General features: G+C 40.6%; 1 protein-coding gene across 1 annotated transcript in view; it reads right to left on the reverse strand.

Annotated features, from left to right (window-relative positions):
- Nucleotides 1-15,384, reverse strand: part of myo9b (myosin IXb) — a 119,392-nt gene that overhangs the window by 31,593 nt on the left and 72,415 nt on the right. The window contains exons 16-23 of the mRNA XM_034182735.1: nucleotides 11,389-11,428; nucleotides 11,087-11,209; nucleotides 10,804-10,884; nucleotides 10,573-10,683; nucleotides 10,257-10,379; nucleotides 9,857-10,006; nucleotides 1,243-1,364; nucleotides 678-1,037 (exon numbers count right to left, since the gene is read on the reverse strand). Coding sequence (XP_034038626.1) covers nucleotides 678-1,037; nucleotides 1,243-1,364; nucleotides 9,857-10,006; nucleotides 10,257-10,379; nucleotides 10,573-10,683; nucleotides 10,804-10,884; nucleotides 11,087-11,209; nucleotides 11,389-11,428 — 1,110 coding nt within the window. The remainder of the gene's footprint in view (nucleotides 1-677; nucleotides 1,038-1,242; nucleotides 1,365-9,856; nucleotides 10,007-10,256; nucleotides 10,380-10,572; nucleotides 10,684-10,803; nucleotides 10,885-11,086; nucleotides 11,210-11,388; nucleotides 11,429-15,384) is intronic.

Genomic DNA, 15,384 nt, shown 5'->3' on the forward strand with positions numbered 1-15,384 from the left:
ATAACTGTCAATGTTTTAGAACAAATGTGGGACTCTGTGCGTTTATTAGCGTTCATTCACAAAACGCTGGTTCGGCTTTAATGATTGTTAGTTAAACAGCCTCATGTAGCGCCGACAGCCTGAAAATGGTCTAAAATTGTTTGATTCATGACTTTTTTTTTTCGTTTTAAGGTTGGACTCTTGATGTTTTTTCTCTTTGAGGCTAAAATTGTTTGATTCATGTTCTCACATGTGGACTGTCCTGTTGTACAAACATAGCTGCTGTCACTTTGTTTACCATCCAGCATGGCGGTATGCCGCTGGATGGCAGTTCCGTGGTGTTTTGGATGTGGCAAAAAGCAGCACTAGCACACACTCCTTAACCAAACCAAAACACACACACTCATGCACGCACGCACGTCTTGTTTAACATCTATGCTCTTGGCCCACTGATGTTCAAGCGTGACATCTTCAGCCTACAAATAGATTTGTTTTCTGCGAGAGGGCGAGAACTTTTGGAAGTATCCTTGTCTGTCTGTGTGTGTGTTCTTATTCCAGTGTTTGTTAATTAATTCAAATGTGTCACTCTGGGTATAAATCCTTACTGAACACAATAACAGGGTTAAACAGGAATAATTGTATAATTTCAATCAATCAATTATTTGGGGTCAAGCTTGAGAAAGATCATGAACTCTTACTAAAAGTTTTCCTTCCGTTTCTCCCTCCTTTGCTTAATGTCTGGACTCGAGTCATCTGTTGGCTCTCCCTCACTTCTTCTTTCCCTCCACCGCACGGCCTTCTCCTTGATGCCCCCCATCCTGTTGTAGCGCTGCAGCGTGCTGACTTGTGAGGGGCTGGTGGAGCCGTCATCACCAACAACCTTTGCGTCCAGCGGGACGGAGAAGGGTCTGTTTAAAAGTGGTGGCGACCCTCTGCCTTGTTCCTCCTCATTACTGGCCCTCTGTGTAGGCTGGCCATCTTGGCCTTGGTCAGAGTGCTGTGTTCTGCTGGGACTCAGCTCCACACCCTGCTGTCTCTTCAACTCTTTTCTTGTCAAGCTGTTCGAGAGGAGCCACAACAATCACACAACCATTTCATCAACTTTCCAGTTGCCCAATTAAAAAAAACAAAGATTCTCATAAGTCACAATTCCTAAAACAAAACAAAAACAATCCTGAAATCATCTTTTCAGACTTTAAAGATATTTTTACTCTGCTAACGACGGAGCTGTGGTTGCCCGTGTAATGGCAACAACAGAAGTACCTCTGCCTTCCTGGACGGGTGGTGATGGTTTTATCGTCCTCTTTACTCAGTGAACTCCGCCATGCTGACTGGATCACAGTTGCAGTTCGGTTTTGCTTCTCATAAAATTCACGCCAGCATCTCTAAAATGACACAAATTCTCTGTATATGCAGGTATATGATGCTTTTCCCCCAATGCAACTAGTACAGCAGAAAAAAACAGAAAAAGTTCAAACTTTCACGTCAAAACTGTTGCTACAGATGCCCAAAACCATGGTTAGGCAACTTGACAAATTTTGCAGTAAACTTGAGCAGCTACTAAATGGAGTTAACTGCAGCTATATAATAAAATAATAATAATAATAATAAAAATCATATTATTACTATGGTTGTCAAAATAACACTAATTTAGATGAATTATAACACCTATAACATGTTCATTTGTAAAATCTCGATTAATCACACTTTGATCAGTTTTGTTTTTGCAGTAGTGTTCAGAATAATAGTAGCGCTATGTGACTAAAAAGATTAATTCAGGTTTTGAGTATATTTCTTATTGTTACATGGGAAACAAGGTACCAGTAGATTCAGTAGATTCTCACAAATCCAACAAGAGCAAGCATTCATGATATGCACACTCTTAAGGCTATGAAATTGGGCTATTAGTAAAAAAAAGTAGAAAAGGGGGTGTTCACAATAATAGTAATGTGGCATTCAGTCAGTGAGTTCATCAATTTTGTGGAACAAACAGGTGTGAATCAGGTATCCCCTATTTAAGGATGAAGCCAGCACCTGTTGAACATACTTTTCTCTTTGAAAGCCTGAGGAAAATGGGACGTTCAAGACATTGTTCAGAAGAACAGCGTAGTTTGATTAAAAAGTTGAGTGAAGAGGGGAAAACTTATACGCAGGTGCAAAAAATTATAGGCTGTTCATCTACAATGATCTCCAATGCTTCAAAAATGGACAAAAAAACCAGAGACACGTGGAATAAAACAGAAACCAACCATCAAAATGGATAGAAGAATAACCAGAATGGCAAAGGCTCACCCATTGATCAGCTCCAGGATGATCAAAGACAGTCTGGAGTTACCTGTAAGTGCTGTGACAGTTAGAAGACACCTGTGTGAAGGTAATTTATTTGCAAGAATCCCCTGCAAAGTCCCTCTGTTAAATAAAAGACATGCAGAAGAGATTACAATTTGCCAAAGAACACATCAACTGGCCTAAAAAGAAATGGAGGAATATTTTGTGGACTGATGAGAGTAAAATTGTTCTTTTTGGGTCCAAAGGCTGCAGACAGTTTGTGAGACGACCCCCAAACTCTGAATTCAAGCCACAGTTCACAGTGAAGACAGTGAAGCATGGTGGTGCAAGCATCATGATATGGGCATGTTTCTCCTACTATGGTGTTGGGCCTATATATTGCATACCAGGTATCATGGATCAGTTTGGATATGTCAGAATACTTGAAGAGGTCATGTTGCCTTATGCTGAAGAGGACATGCCCTTGAAATGGGTGTTTCAACAAGACAATGACCCCAAGCACACTAGTAAAGGAGCAAAATCTTGGTTCCAAACCAACAAAATGAATGCCGCGCAGATGTGAAGAAATCATGAAAAACTGTGGTTATACAACTAAATACTAGTTTAGTGATTCACAGGATTGCTAAAAAAGCAGTTTGAACATAACAGTTTTGAGTTTGTAGCGTCAACAGCAGATGCTACTATGATTGTGTACACCCCCTTTTCTACTTTTTTTTTTACTAATAGCCCAACTTCATAGCCTTAAGAGTGTGCATATCATGAATGCTTGGTCTTGTTGGATTTGTGAGAATCTACTGGTACCTTGTTTCCCATGTAACAATAAGAAATATACTCAAAACCTGGATTAATCTTTTTAGTCACATAGGACTACTATTATTCTGAACACTACTGTATGTCACTGACTTGGTATGTAAATCAAGAGTGCAATAACTGGTCTGGATGCCTTTGGACACTTTTTTTTGCACAGGATGCTGCCACTGTGACTCGGATAAGGAGCAGAGAATTAAAGGACATGTCGCATGTTTTTTTAACGTCCCAGTTAGCAAGACAACATAAAAGTACTCATGATTGTAAGTCTCCACGCACACATGTGCTAATAATTAGTGATAGCTGATGTATTTTATTCCTCTCACTCTGAGCGTTAGCAGGTGCATTTCCAAAAAAAATCTCACTCGACAATTCTTGGCATGTGACACACATTTTAGAATGAACAGAAACATCCCGATGGCTGAAAGACAGAGGGAAATGAACCTGCTCCATCCTAAAATGAAACTTCTGAGCTATCATTCAAAAGTAATGGCTCGGATTTACAGACAGGAGACAACACACTTCACCCCGAAACTCAACTTTATCAGAGTGTCAGATTTTGGAACCTAAAGTGTGATGACGCGCTGTTTATGTGGATGTTGGTTTACTGAAGGTGTGTACATGGTCGTGGGGACATCTCCATGATGTTGTTTTTAACAGACTGCCTGACACAGAGATGAATTTGTTACATTGGAAAAAGTGAAAATACATTATTTCCAGGAATTAATGGATTTTATTTAACATGCCACAATTGTGAGAGAACTAAAGGAGGAGGTGCAGCTGATGATCGCACGTGCGTGTGTGGGGGCTTTGATCGTGTGGAGTTAACATTTGGAAATAAATCTACCTCTGGGTGAGTTTGGCATGTTCAGGATTTTACCCCTTTTGTGTTTTCTGGCAAGCTTTTTTTGAGTGTGAATTTGGAGCTGGAATGTGTGCGTGTGTGTAGCTGATGAGATGGGCAGCTCCTGCCGCCGTGAACACGACATTTTTTCCTCAGCAGCAGATGTATTTTTTATTTTATTTTATTGATGACAACACTCATAATTAATCATGCACACAGCTGATCCTCAATTATTGATTACAGAGATTACTGAGGCTGCGTTTATGGCTCATCACCGCAGGTGCACTGAATCTTCTCAGGGCTGCTGCTTTTACCATGACTGCATCAAAATGAACAGTTTTCACTTAAAAATGAGTCATCATAATACATCACCCTTATGTCAAGTGTGAAATTAATCTGTGCCTCAGTTCTGAACGTTACCAGCTACATTACCCTGAAGCGCACGCTGGGATGCTTCTAATAGCTACGTCACCTGCTGGAAACACCCAAGTACTCATGAGTACTTTGTTTTCAGAGGTGTCTGTTAACTGTTTGCTGGGAATGTTGTATACTTTGAAACCGGTCCCGGAAGTGCACAAAGTAATCCTGGTGAATCATTGGATGGTCACTAACAGCCTAAATCTAAATTGTTATGATTTCGGTGCGACATGTACTTTAAGAAACAACAGCATCAGATCATCATTTTTTCTTTTTGTAGCACCAAGGAAAAACAACATAATGTTATCAGCACATCAACAGCGCACAGATTAGCTCAGTGTTGCTCTCTGACGTGAGGAATAAAAGAGCCTCGTTTGTTTCCTGTTGCTCAGCGACACGTAGGTGAAATACTTATCATACCAAAGTAACTTGGTTTAATAACTGTCATTGCTACATCTCAAATGTGGAGGTTTTGTACGTGAACCAAAGTTCTGTGCACAAAACGCTGATTGGACTTCAACGATCATTTATTAAACATACACTGAGCTAAAATAGGCTTCAAACTGTTCAAAAGTGCTTGATTCATGTTTTCATCCGGATTTGAATGTTCAATGGCAGATTTGAAAATGAAAGTCGGATCCAATAAGATAATTTATTAAAGGGGTCATATTGTGGCCAATCAGTATTTTTTTTATATAACTTTTACATTTACAGTGTTTGATATTTAATGCTCAACATCTCCCACAAAGTCCCACAATTCTGAGCGTTTTCAGAGATATTCTCCTTATATAAGCAGAATTTACACTTGACGCAGCTTTTTTAACACATCTTTGACATATGTAACAAAATAACCCCAACCCTCAAATCCTCTAATTTTACCTTAGATAATTAAAAGCTCCCCCCCCCACCACACACCCACTTTCTCCACAGCCCAGGATTACACCTGTATTCCAAAAATCACAAAAAACCCAAACCTGAAATGCAAAGTGAGTGAAAATTCCTATATGACACAACACCACTTTAACTGAAGTGATTAAAAAAAAAATCTAAATATATTTTGTAGTGCAGCAATAAGTCCTTCTCAGTATGTTCATGATGCCCCATTTTTGCAAAGTTCATAAACTGCACAGTTTATTTTTACACATTAAAATATTTCTGCCAGTGTTTTTAAGAGGAATTTTTTTCCCCTTCATTGTTTGTGTGTTTGAGACTTGCCACCACAGATCCAAGGTAGATCTGACTGTTGATTTGGCACAAGTTTTACATCGGATGTCCTTATTGACGCAACTCCACATTACATGGAGAAAAATGACGGTTTGAACTGGCAACCTTCCGCACTGAAACTGTGCATGAATCACATGGCTCTGCAAAGGACTAAGCAAAATAAGCTTCAATAATAAAGGATGACACCAATAATAAAATTTACACAATAAAACCAGTGCCACAGACACTGTAGCTCACCTGGATCATATAAGACATCACAGTTTCAGCTAGAAAAGTGGGCATGAGCAAACTTCAAAGGTTGAATCAAGGTAAAAAAACAACAAAAAAAAAAAAACTAAAATCTTAAAAACCCACTGGATGTGTTTTGGAGCTACCCACTAGCTGCCCTTGTTCCAAATTTCAGCTCAATATCTTTAAAAACTGCTGACCAATGACTCTAGGTGGCATTTTCAATATGGCCACCATGGCAGCCATGTTTGACATTGGATTGGAATGCCTCAAACAAGGATTGGTGTTCTTATAGGATGGAACATTTATGCCAAGTTTCAGCTTTAGTGTCTCAGCAGTTTCCGACAAGATTTTTACATACGCCACCGCCACTTGACAGGTGACCAATGACATAAGCCCACTGGTGAGCTAATAAAATGCCAAACAACAACATTTAATTTGAGTAGATGGGAAACAGAAATCCTGCAGCTTGTTGAAGAACGAAGAGCATTCCATGAAGTGTTGAAAAAGGTACAGGATGATAAAAAGGCCTCAAAATATGGACACAAGTTAAGAGAACCATATTACTCAGAAGAGCTGAATGTATCAGAAAGATGAGAAAGAAGGAAGAGAATGAATGTGAAAGATTCCAAAAACACTCCTTCAAAATGGCAAGGAGCTTGCTTGAAGAGAAGACAGAGCGGTAGACTGGTGAGGGTGAAGCAAGATCTCGAAGACCATGTAAGGAAACAAATCCCAGATCCAGACAAGCATCTCTCCTCTTGGGTCTCCAGACTTCATATCTCAAAAAGTACTCCAAGCATACAATCTCACCTAATTTGAGTGAAGTGAAAGATGTGTTCAAAAGGGCAAGGTCAACGTCTTCCCAGGAGCCAAACGCCATTCCATACAAACTCAAGTACTGAAGGAGGTACTGAAACTAATGACAGCGATTTGGAAACAACAGCGTGTTCTTGTGGATATGATGATGTTATGATGAAGTGGTATAGTGGAGGATATTCTTAAGAAGACCTGAAAGTTCAGCTACAATTTGGCAGAAAGTCCATCTGAGATGCAAGCCTAGATTTGAGGTTTTGGTGAAAGAAAATCCTCATCTGCTCCACTTCATCATTAAGCTGTATAACTGGCAGTGGTGGGCACAGTCCAGATAATCCGATAACAGATAATTATCGAAGATAATGTTTTCATTATGGGATTATCTTTTTAGATAACTTTAAAAACCATTATCGGACTAATTATCTTCCGATAAATTTTTGTCCGATAACTTTTAGACCGATAACGCAGTAAACAAAGCTGAACAGTGGCAAACATTTTTAAAATTTAAAATCAGTTGAGCATCTACCTGTTAAGTTTCCTAACAGATGTAAAATTCCATCCTCTGCAAACAGAAGAGAGCTGCTTCCAGGAGAAACTGCTCCATCCTCTGTAGGCAAAGGAGAACTGGCCGCCACAACAACAACAACAAAAAAAATTTCCTTTAACAGCATACTGATACGCTGGCAGTATCACCCAAGTCATCCAGAGGCATACATTTTTAACTTATCGTTCAAATTTTAACCAAACTAATTTTGGACAAGTTATTTAAAATTACTGTCATGTCTGAAGTTTTATAAAGTGAAAATATCAGATATATATTTTAGTTTTAAAGTAATGTGCTAATTTTTAAGGTTTTAGTGAGCACATGCTGTGCACAACAGTGCATTATGGGTAGGATAGGGTAATCTCAGTCAGTTCACAACATGAGAAATGCATTTCAGACACGCTGTTCAGGCTCCACGGACAACAGCATTAAACTCTAGTGCAGGGGTGGCCAAGTTCGGTCCTCGAGAGCCACCTTCCTGACACTCTTAGTTGTCTCCCTGCTCCAACACACCTGAATCCAATGAAAGACTCGTTAGCAGACTTAATGAGTCTTTCATTGGATTCAGGTGTGTTGGAGCAGGGAGACAAATAAGAGTGTCAGGAAGGTAGCTCTCGAGGACCGAACTTGGCCACCCCTGCTCTAGTGGCTACAACTCTCGTGAATATATTCTCTGGGTTTCTAGACGTTGTTATTGTATTTGCGTTTGTTAAATTCAACGCATCTTAAATGTAGCAGACATGGATTATCTGGAATTTTGTTTTGGCAAGTTTTCAAGGCCTCTACTGCCATCTACTGGCCAGTAGTGTTCATGGCAGTATTCGTCCTGAAGCTGAGCAGACGCTGTATGATATTTTTAAAATCACTGTACTCTCAGTTCAAACTGTACCACAAAAGTTCAGAGCGCACGATTTATGTTCTCACACACATTGTACATTCAAAAACCACACGTCGAACTCGTGTTTCCAGAAGCAAAACGTAAGCTTTTTTCAAACTTAATTTACAAAAACTCTCGATGGGACACATCAAAGTTTAAATACAAAAACAAAACAACCAAAAAAAACCATTAGAAGACAGCTCTGTGGTGTTTGCACATGCACAGTGCGAGCGGTTGGATGCTTGTTGCTATTCAGCAGCAGGATACCCTCACGACGGCCGACCAGAATAATATCAAATAGGTTTGATTTTCATTCGACCATATGATCGGCGATCAGGAGGTGGTCGTGAGATGTTAAATGCAGCTTGTTACTCCATGTACACTACACGATGCAGGACGCGCGATTAACCTGAAACTCTGTTCAAAAAATTCTTGTACAAATGAAAAATCATCTGAAAAGGAGCCAAAACTCGCACAGTGTAAAGTCAAAATTTATGTGCCAAGACAATATTGAGTGCACGTTTTACAACATCATAAAACGTGAGCACGGCACTAATAAAATGAGTGCACATTCTCTCCACATGCAAAACATTTTGCGATGACACTTCCAGGGCTCCGTAAAAATGCCTGTTTTTACAAATAAAAAATGGAATATTTTACAAAAGCACATTTATCTGTAAACACCAACACACGACACATGTCACATTAACGTGTTGGCTTACATAATGAATGACTGAACCAATCAGTGTTTAGCAGAGGCACTTTTACCCAAAATCCTTTGCGATATGTCTGTGTTACAAAACCTCAGAATTAGTTCATTACTCAACATTAAAAGATACATGTTATATTTTAGCTTTGTACAAATGACAGAATTAACATTAATGGAGTTATTCTATCAGTATTCACACCAAACCATAAGTCAGCATGACTTTATTTTCCAAGACCTCCACCTGACCGGAGCGTTGTGATTGGTAGAGAGCTGGCTTTGTGGCTGCTCTCGGGGTGCTTCTGTGTTAGAAGCCATGCAGTAAACAAGAGCTTCCAGCAGAGGACAGGCTGTTCAAACATAGAAGTGCGGGCTCATTGTTTGGGTCTATTGTCGCTTTTGATACTTCCAAAAGCGATCGTGGTGTTAAAACTCAAATTCAGCTTGTTAGTCATTGCAAATGTACCAGAGACAATACTGGAATTTATCGGTTATCTGTAACTTCCGATACATTTTTTGGAGGTTTATCGGTTTATCTTTATCAAAGATAACTTTTCAGTTATCTGATTATCTGTTATCGAAGTTAATTTTTTGGTTATCTGTGCCCACCACTGATAACTGGTGATATAAAATGCAAACATGTATTGTGCACAATTTCTCCAATCCTAGCCAGATAGGCCTATAACTGCTTCTGGGTTTGTCTGGGTGTCTTTCCTCACTCTTCTTCTTGCACAGGCACTCAGTTTTTGGGAACTGTCTACTCCACACAGATTTACCACAGAGTGCCATACTGTTTGTATTTCTTCATAACTGATGTAAGTCCAAGACAAATTCAGTGACTTGGAAATGTTCATGTATCCATCCTGACTTGTCTGAAGAAAACTGGCAATAACACTGATTAATTACACGTGTTATACCAAAGGGGCCCATTACTTATGCAACCCATCTTCTTGTCTTTTATATTTTTAATTAATCTGTTTTGCGTTTGAGTGTAATGAGGATAATTTTAGAAAATTTCCATATCAAAAGGTCTGATTTACTTTTTGTGTTTGAAATGGCATAAACATATTAAAATGTGTGAAATACCAAGGGGTCCAGTACTTTTGGAGGGCATTGTAACTACACCTGTATGATCAATGTGGCATCTCTCTTTTGCAGAAAGTGCAGCCTTATCAGACAACCACGAAACCAGCGCTGCAGGATGATAATACGGCGCATCACTTCTTTGTTAATGGTATCCTGGAGAAGCTGCCGTTCCTTTTCATTGAGGAATACCTATGATAAAACAGCACACATACATTTTTAGTAAAAGAACAGGATATGTTTATCTTGTTTGTTTTATAGGCCATGAGCTATGAAATATTTATTCATGACAGTTAAATGATAAAGTTTCCAACATTAAATATTGTACCAATCTCAATGTACAGAATCTTTAAATCAAAGTGTAAAACTTCACTTGTAACCAGAAATATGGGCACATCAGCCACAGTCACCCTAATGAGGATTCAATCACATAAATACTGACCATAGTATTCCCTATTTGGTATGTAGAGTGAGCCAGACCCATCCTGTTAAACAGCTCAGTTATGTGCTCTGGTGTCGCAGGAGCACTTTTTGGAAGCAGAATTCTGAACTTCTCCACAAATTCCTGTTATCAAGAGAAAAACGCAATAAATGCATCTACATTTCTTCTGTTAGACATGCACAGAAGGCAGTCTTTCTCTTTACAGCAAATATCTTCATTTTGAGAGTACATACTTCTTTGTCAAGGTTAATTTACTGCATGCAAATAAATAATTACAATAGCATTGTTAAGATAATATTCTAAAATTGTTTCCCACCTTAAACGTGTATTTGGCACTGTAGCCAGACTTTTGGACCTGAACCATTTTCATTATGTTCATGTACTTTATTTGTTTTAGTACACAGTCATCATCAAAGTACAGCTCCTTCTGCATGTAGGGAAGGGGGAGGGGGGGATTATATTATCAAATCAAAAAATGTAATATACAAGGCCACATTTACCAGGGTGATGCTATACACTCACTGTTAAACATCAAGGACAATATTACCTTTTCGGCATTGGAGCGAATGCAGCAAATAAAGAACGGTTCTGCTTTTACAATTGTCTCCATCAACTTCAGGAGCGATACCTGTGAGATATACAAGTGTAAGAAATGGCCTGATCTTAGAATGAAAGCCTGTATTTTATCATAAATGGTATGTTATTTTAGCAATTATCCTGAAAATGTGGTAGAGGTCTTATTTTCAGATGATGCTGTGATGTTTTGTGTCAGACACAAATCAATCCAGAGTCAGTATAACAGGAACAAGGAGGCAGCAGAAGAGACAAACCTGAAACTGAGCGCTGACTGAAGGGGGCTTCCTGCTCTGATCACGATGCAGGATGAATTTGCTGGTCCGGTCATGTGCTGCAGCATTTGCAATATGTTTGAGCGAGCGTGAATCCATGAGGTTCTGTTTGATGAAACAAAGCAAAGCTGTAAGTTTTTAAATCATGTGACAAAAGTCTTCAAAAAAAAGACTGTCAGACTCGACATATGGCTTGATGAGAGATGAGGGGGCTTGATGAATGATCATTCACTTTGAAGATGCATAAATACTTATAAAAACTGCAATCATTACTAACACATTACCTTTGGAATAAGCTGTTTCTGTCGGCTGCCTTTATTTTTTCTGTGGAAAGCAACAGAAAGTTAGAAGTACAACCACTGAACAGTGGTAACATAGAAAAATCACTAAAATCAATAAGCATGCAGTATAACTGATGATTAAGTATTCAGTTGATGACATAAGCATAAGAAAAAAAAATCCATAATGTTATATTATGTGTAATACAACATTAACCATGTAAACACTGTTAAACTCTTAACAGTAAGTCCCTTCGGCTGCTCCCTTGTTTGTGCTCGGGGTCACCACATGTTGAATTGGCACAGGTTTTAGGCCGGATGGCCTTCCTGATGTAACTCCACATTACATGGAGAAATGTGGCAGAGGTGGGGTTTGAACCAGGAACCTTCCGCAATGAAACCAAGTGCACTAACCACTTGGCCACCACCCCCTGAATCAATCACTACACCCCTGTTAAACCCTTTTAATATTTTGTCATTAAAAGGGTTTTATTCTGTATCACTGTAATTTTATTTATTACTAGTCATATAAAGGATTTAACTCAGCCTCATGGGGTGTGCAGCCAGTACATTCTGAGTGCCGGTCCAAGCCCGGATAAATGAGGAGGGTTGCGTCAGGAAGGGCATCCGGCGTAAAACAAGCCAACCCAACTATGCAGACTCAGAATCGAATTCCCATACTGGATCGGTCGCGGCCCGGGTTAACAACGTCCGCCACCGGTGCTATTGCCCAACAGGGTGCCGGTGGAAATTGGGCTACTGCTGGGCGAAGACAACAACGAAGAAGAGGAGGAAAACGTTCCCACGAACAGCGGGAGAAGAAGAAAACTAGAAGGGTGGAAATGAGAGTGGGGACTTTGAATGTTGGTAGTATGACTGGTAAAGGGAGAGAGCTGGCTGATATGATGGAGAGGAGAAAGGTAGACATATTGTGTGTGCAAGAGACCAAGTGGAAGGGAAGTAAGAGCAGGAGCATCGGCGGTGAGTACAAGTTGTTGTACCATGGTGAGGACAGAAAGAGAAATGGTGTTGGGGTCATTTTAAAGGAAGAGTATGTTAAAAGTGTGTTGGAGGTTAAGCGAGTGTCTGACAGGGTGATGAGTGTGAAGTTGGAACTTGAAGGGGTGATATCATCAGTGCATATGCCCCACAGGTAGGTTGTGAGATGAAGGAGAAAGAAGATTTCTGGAGTGTGTTAGATGAGGTGGTGGAGAGTGTGCCCAAGCATGAAAGAGTGGTGATAGGAGCGGACTTCAATGGGCATGTTGGTGAAGGGAACAGGGGTTATGAGGAAGTAATGGGTAGATATGGTATCAAGGATAGGAATGGGGAAGGACAGATGGTAGTTGATTTTGCAAAAAGGATGGAAATGGCTGTGGTGAATACCTACTTTAAGAAAAGGGAGGAGCACAGGGTAACATATAAAAGTGGAGGAAGGTGCACACAGGTGGACTACATTCTTTATAGGAGATGCAAGCTAAAAGAAATCACAGACTGTAAGGTGGTAGCAGGAGAGAGTGCCACTAGACAGCATAGGATGGTTGTTTGTAGGATGACTTTAGAGGTAAAGAAGAAGAAGAGAGTGAGAGCTCAACAAAGGACCAGATGGTGGAAGCTGAAGGAGGAAGACTGTTGTGTGAAATTTAGCGAGCAGGTGAGAGAAGCACTAGTTGGAGCGGAAGCAATTTTGGACAATTCGAAGAGTACTGCAGATGTGGTGAGGGAGACAGCTAGGGCAGTACTGGGTATGACATCTGGACAGTGGAAGGAAGACAAGGAGACTTGGTGGTGGAATGAAGAGGTCCAGGAAAGCATAAGGAGAAAGAGGTTGGCGAAAAAGTTTTGGGATAGTCGGAGAGATGAAGAAAGTAGACAGGAGTACAAGGAGATGCGGCGTAAGGCGAGAAGATAAGTGGCAAAAGCAAAGGAAAAGGCATATTGCGAGCTGTACAAGAAGTTGAATAGTAAGGAAGGAGAAAAGGACTTGTACCGATTGGCCAGACAAAGGGACAGAGCTGGAAAGGATGTGCAGCAGGTTAGGGTGGTAAAAGATGAACATGGTAATGTGCTGACAAGTGAGGAGTGTGTGCTGAGAAGGTGGAAGGAATATTTCGAAGAGTTGATGAATAAAGAAAATGAGCGAGAGAAAAGGCTGGATGATGTGGTGAGAGTAAATCAGGAAGTAAAAGAGATTAGCAAGGAAGAAGTGAGGGCTGCTATGAAGAGGATGAAGAGTGGAAAGGCAGTTGGTCCAGATGACATTCCAGTGGAGGCATGGAAATGTCTAGGAGAGATGGCAGAGTTTCTAACCAGATTGTTTAATAAAATCTTGGAAAGTGAGAGGATGCCTGAGGAGTGGAGACGAGGTGTGCTGGTTCCTATTTTCAAGAACAAGGGTGATGTGCAGAGCTGCAGTAACTACAGAGGCATAAAGCTGATCAGCCACAGCATGAAGTTATGGGAAAGAGTAGTAGAAGCTAGGCTTAGAAAACAGGTGAAGATCTGTGAGCAGCAATATGGTTTCATGCCGAGAAAGAGCACTACAGATGCAATGTTTGCTCTGAGAATACTGTTGGAAAAGTACAGAGAAGGACAGAAAGAGTTATATTGTGTGTTTGTGGACTTAGAAAAAGCTTATGATAGGTTGCCAAGAGAAGAGTTGTGGCATTGTATGAGGAAGTCTGGAGTGGCAGAGAAGTATGTTAGGGTAGTACAGGACATGTACAAGAATAGTGTGACAGCGGTGAGATGCGCAGTCGGAATGACAGACTCATTCAAGGTGGAGGTGGGATTACACCAAGGATCAGCTCTGAGTCCTTTCTTGTTTGCAGTGGTGGTTGACAGATGAGATCAGACAGGAGTCCCCATGGACTATGATGTTTGCAGATGACATTGTGATCTGTAGTGAGAGTAGAGAGCAAGTTGAGTCTAGTCTGGAGAAGTGGAGATATGCTTTGGAGAGAAGGGGAATGAAAGTCAGTAGAAGCAAGACTGAGTACATGTGTGTGAATGAGAGGGAGCCCAGTGGAATAGTGCAGTTACAAGGAGTAGAAGTGGTGAAAGTAGATGAGTTTAAATATTCGGGGTCAACTGTTCAAAGTAATGGAGAGTGTGGTAGAGAGGTGAAGAAGAGAGTGCAGGCAGGGTGGAGTGGGTGGAGAAAGGTGGCAGGAGTGATTTGTGACCGAAGAATATCAGCAAGAGTGAAGGGGAAAGTTTACAAAACAGTAGTGAGACCAGCTATGTTGTATGGTTTAGAGACAGTGGCACTAACAAAAAGACAGGAGGCAGAGCTGGAGGTGGCAGAGCTGAAGATGTTGAGATTCTCTTTGGGAGTGACAAGAATGGACAAGATTAGGAATGAACATATCAGAGGGACAGCTCAGGTGGGACGGTTTGGAGACAAAGTCAGAGAGGCGAGATTGAGATGGTTTGGACATGTGCAGAGGAGGGACCCAGGGTATATAGGGAGAAGGATGCTGAGGATGGAGCCACCAGGCAGGAGGAGAAGAGGGAGACCAAAGAGGAGGTTCATGGATGTACTGAGAGAGGACATGCAGGTGGTTGGTGTGACAGAGGAAGATACAGAGGACAGGGTGAGATGGAAACGATTGATCTGCTGTGGCGACCCCTAACGGGAACAGCCGAAAGACAAAGAAGAGTCATATAAAGGATTTGCATCTTAAATCACCAATATTCTTAAAATTGTCCTTGTCTCACTTTTTTTACTTCCTAAATACAGGGATTAAAGAAGAAAAAAAGCACTATGGCACTGGGAATCTCAGTTTAGAGTGAACTCATTGAAGGGTCAAAGGGCATTGCTATGCAACATATGCTGGTGTTAGTTTCATGAAGCCATAGAAACACGGTAGACCTTTAATTGTGATGGAAAGTGCCAAGTCACACTTGTGCTTCCTGAAGAGGGATCCCCCCCCCCTTATACAAGCTACACTTTTTGGCATTATCAGCACTTTAATTTGAGATTATGTGCATCGTTGTACT

The sequence above is a fragment of the Thalassophryne amazonica genome, chromosome 12 (assembly GCF_902500255.1).
Source record: "Thalassophryne amazonica chromosome 12, fThaAma1.1, whole genome shotgun sequence".
Lineage (NCBI taxonomy): Eukaryota > Metazoa > Chordata > Actinopteri > Batrachoidiformes > Batrachoididae > Thalassophryne > Thalassophryne amazonica.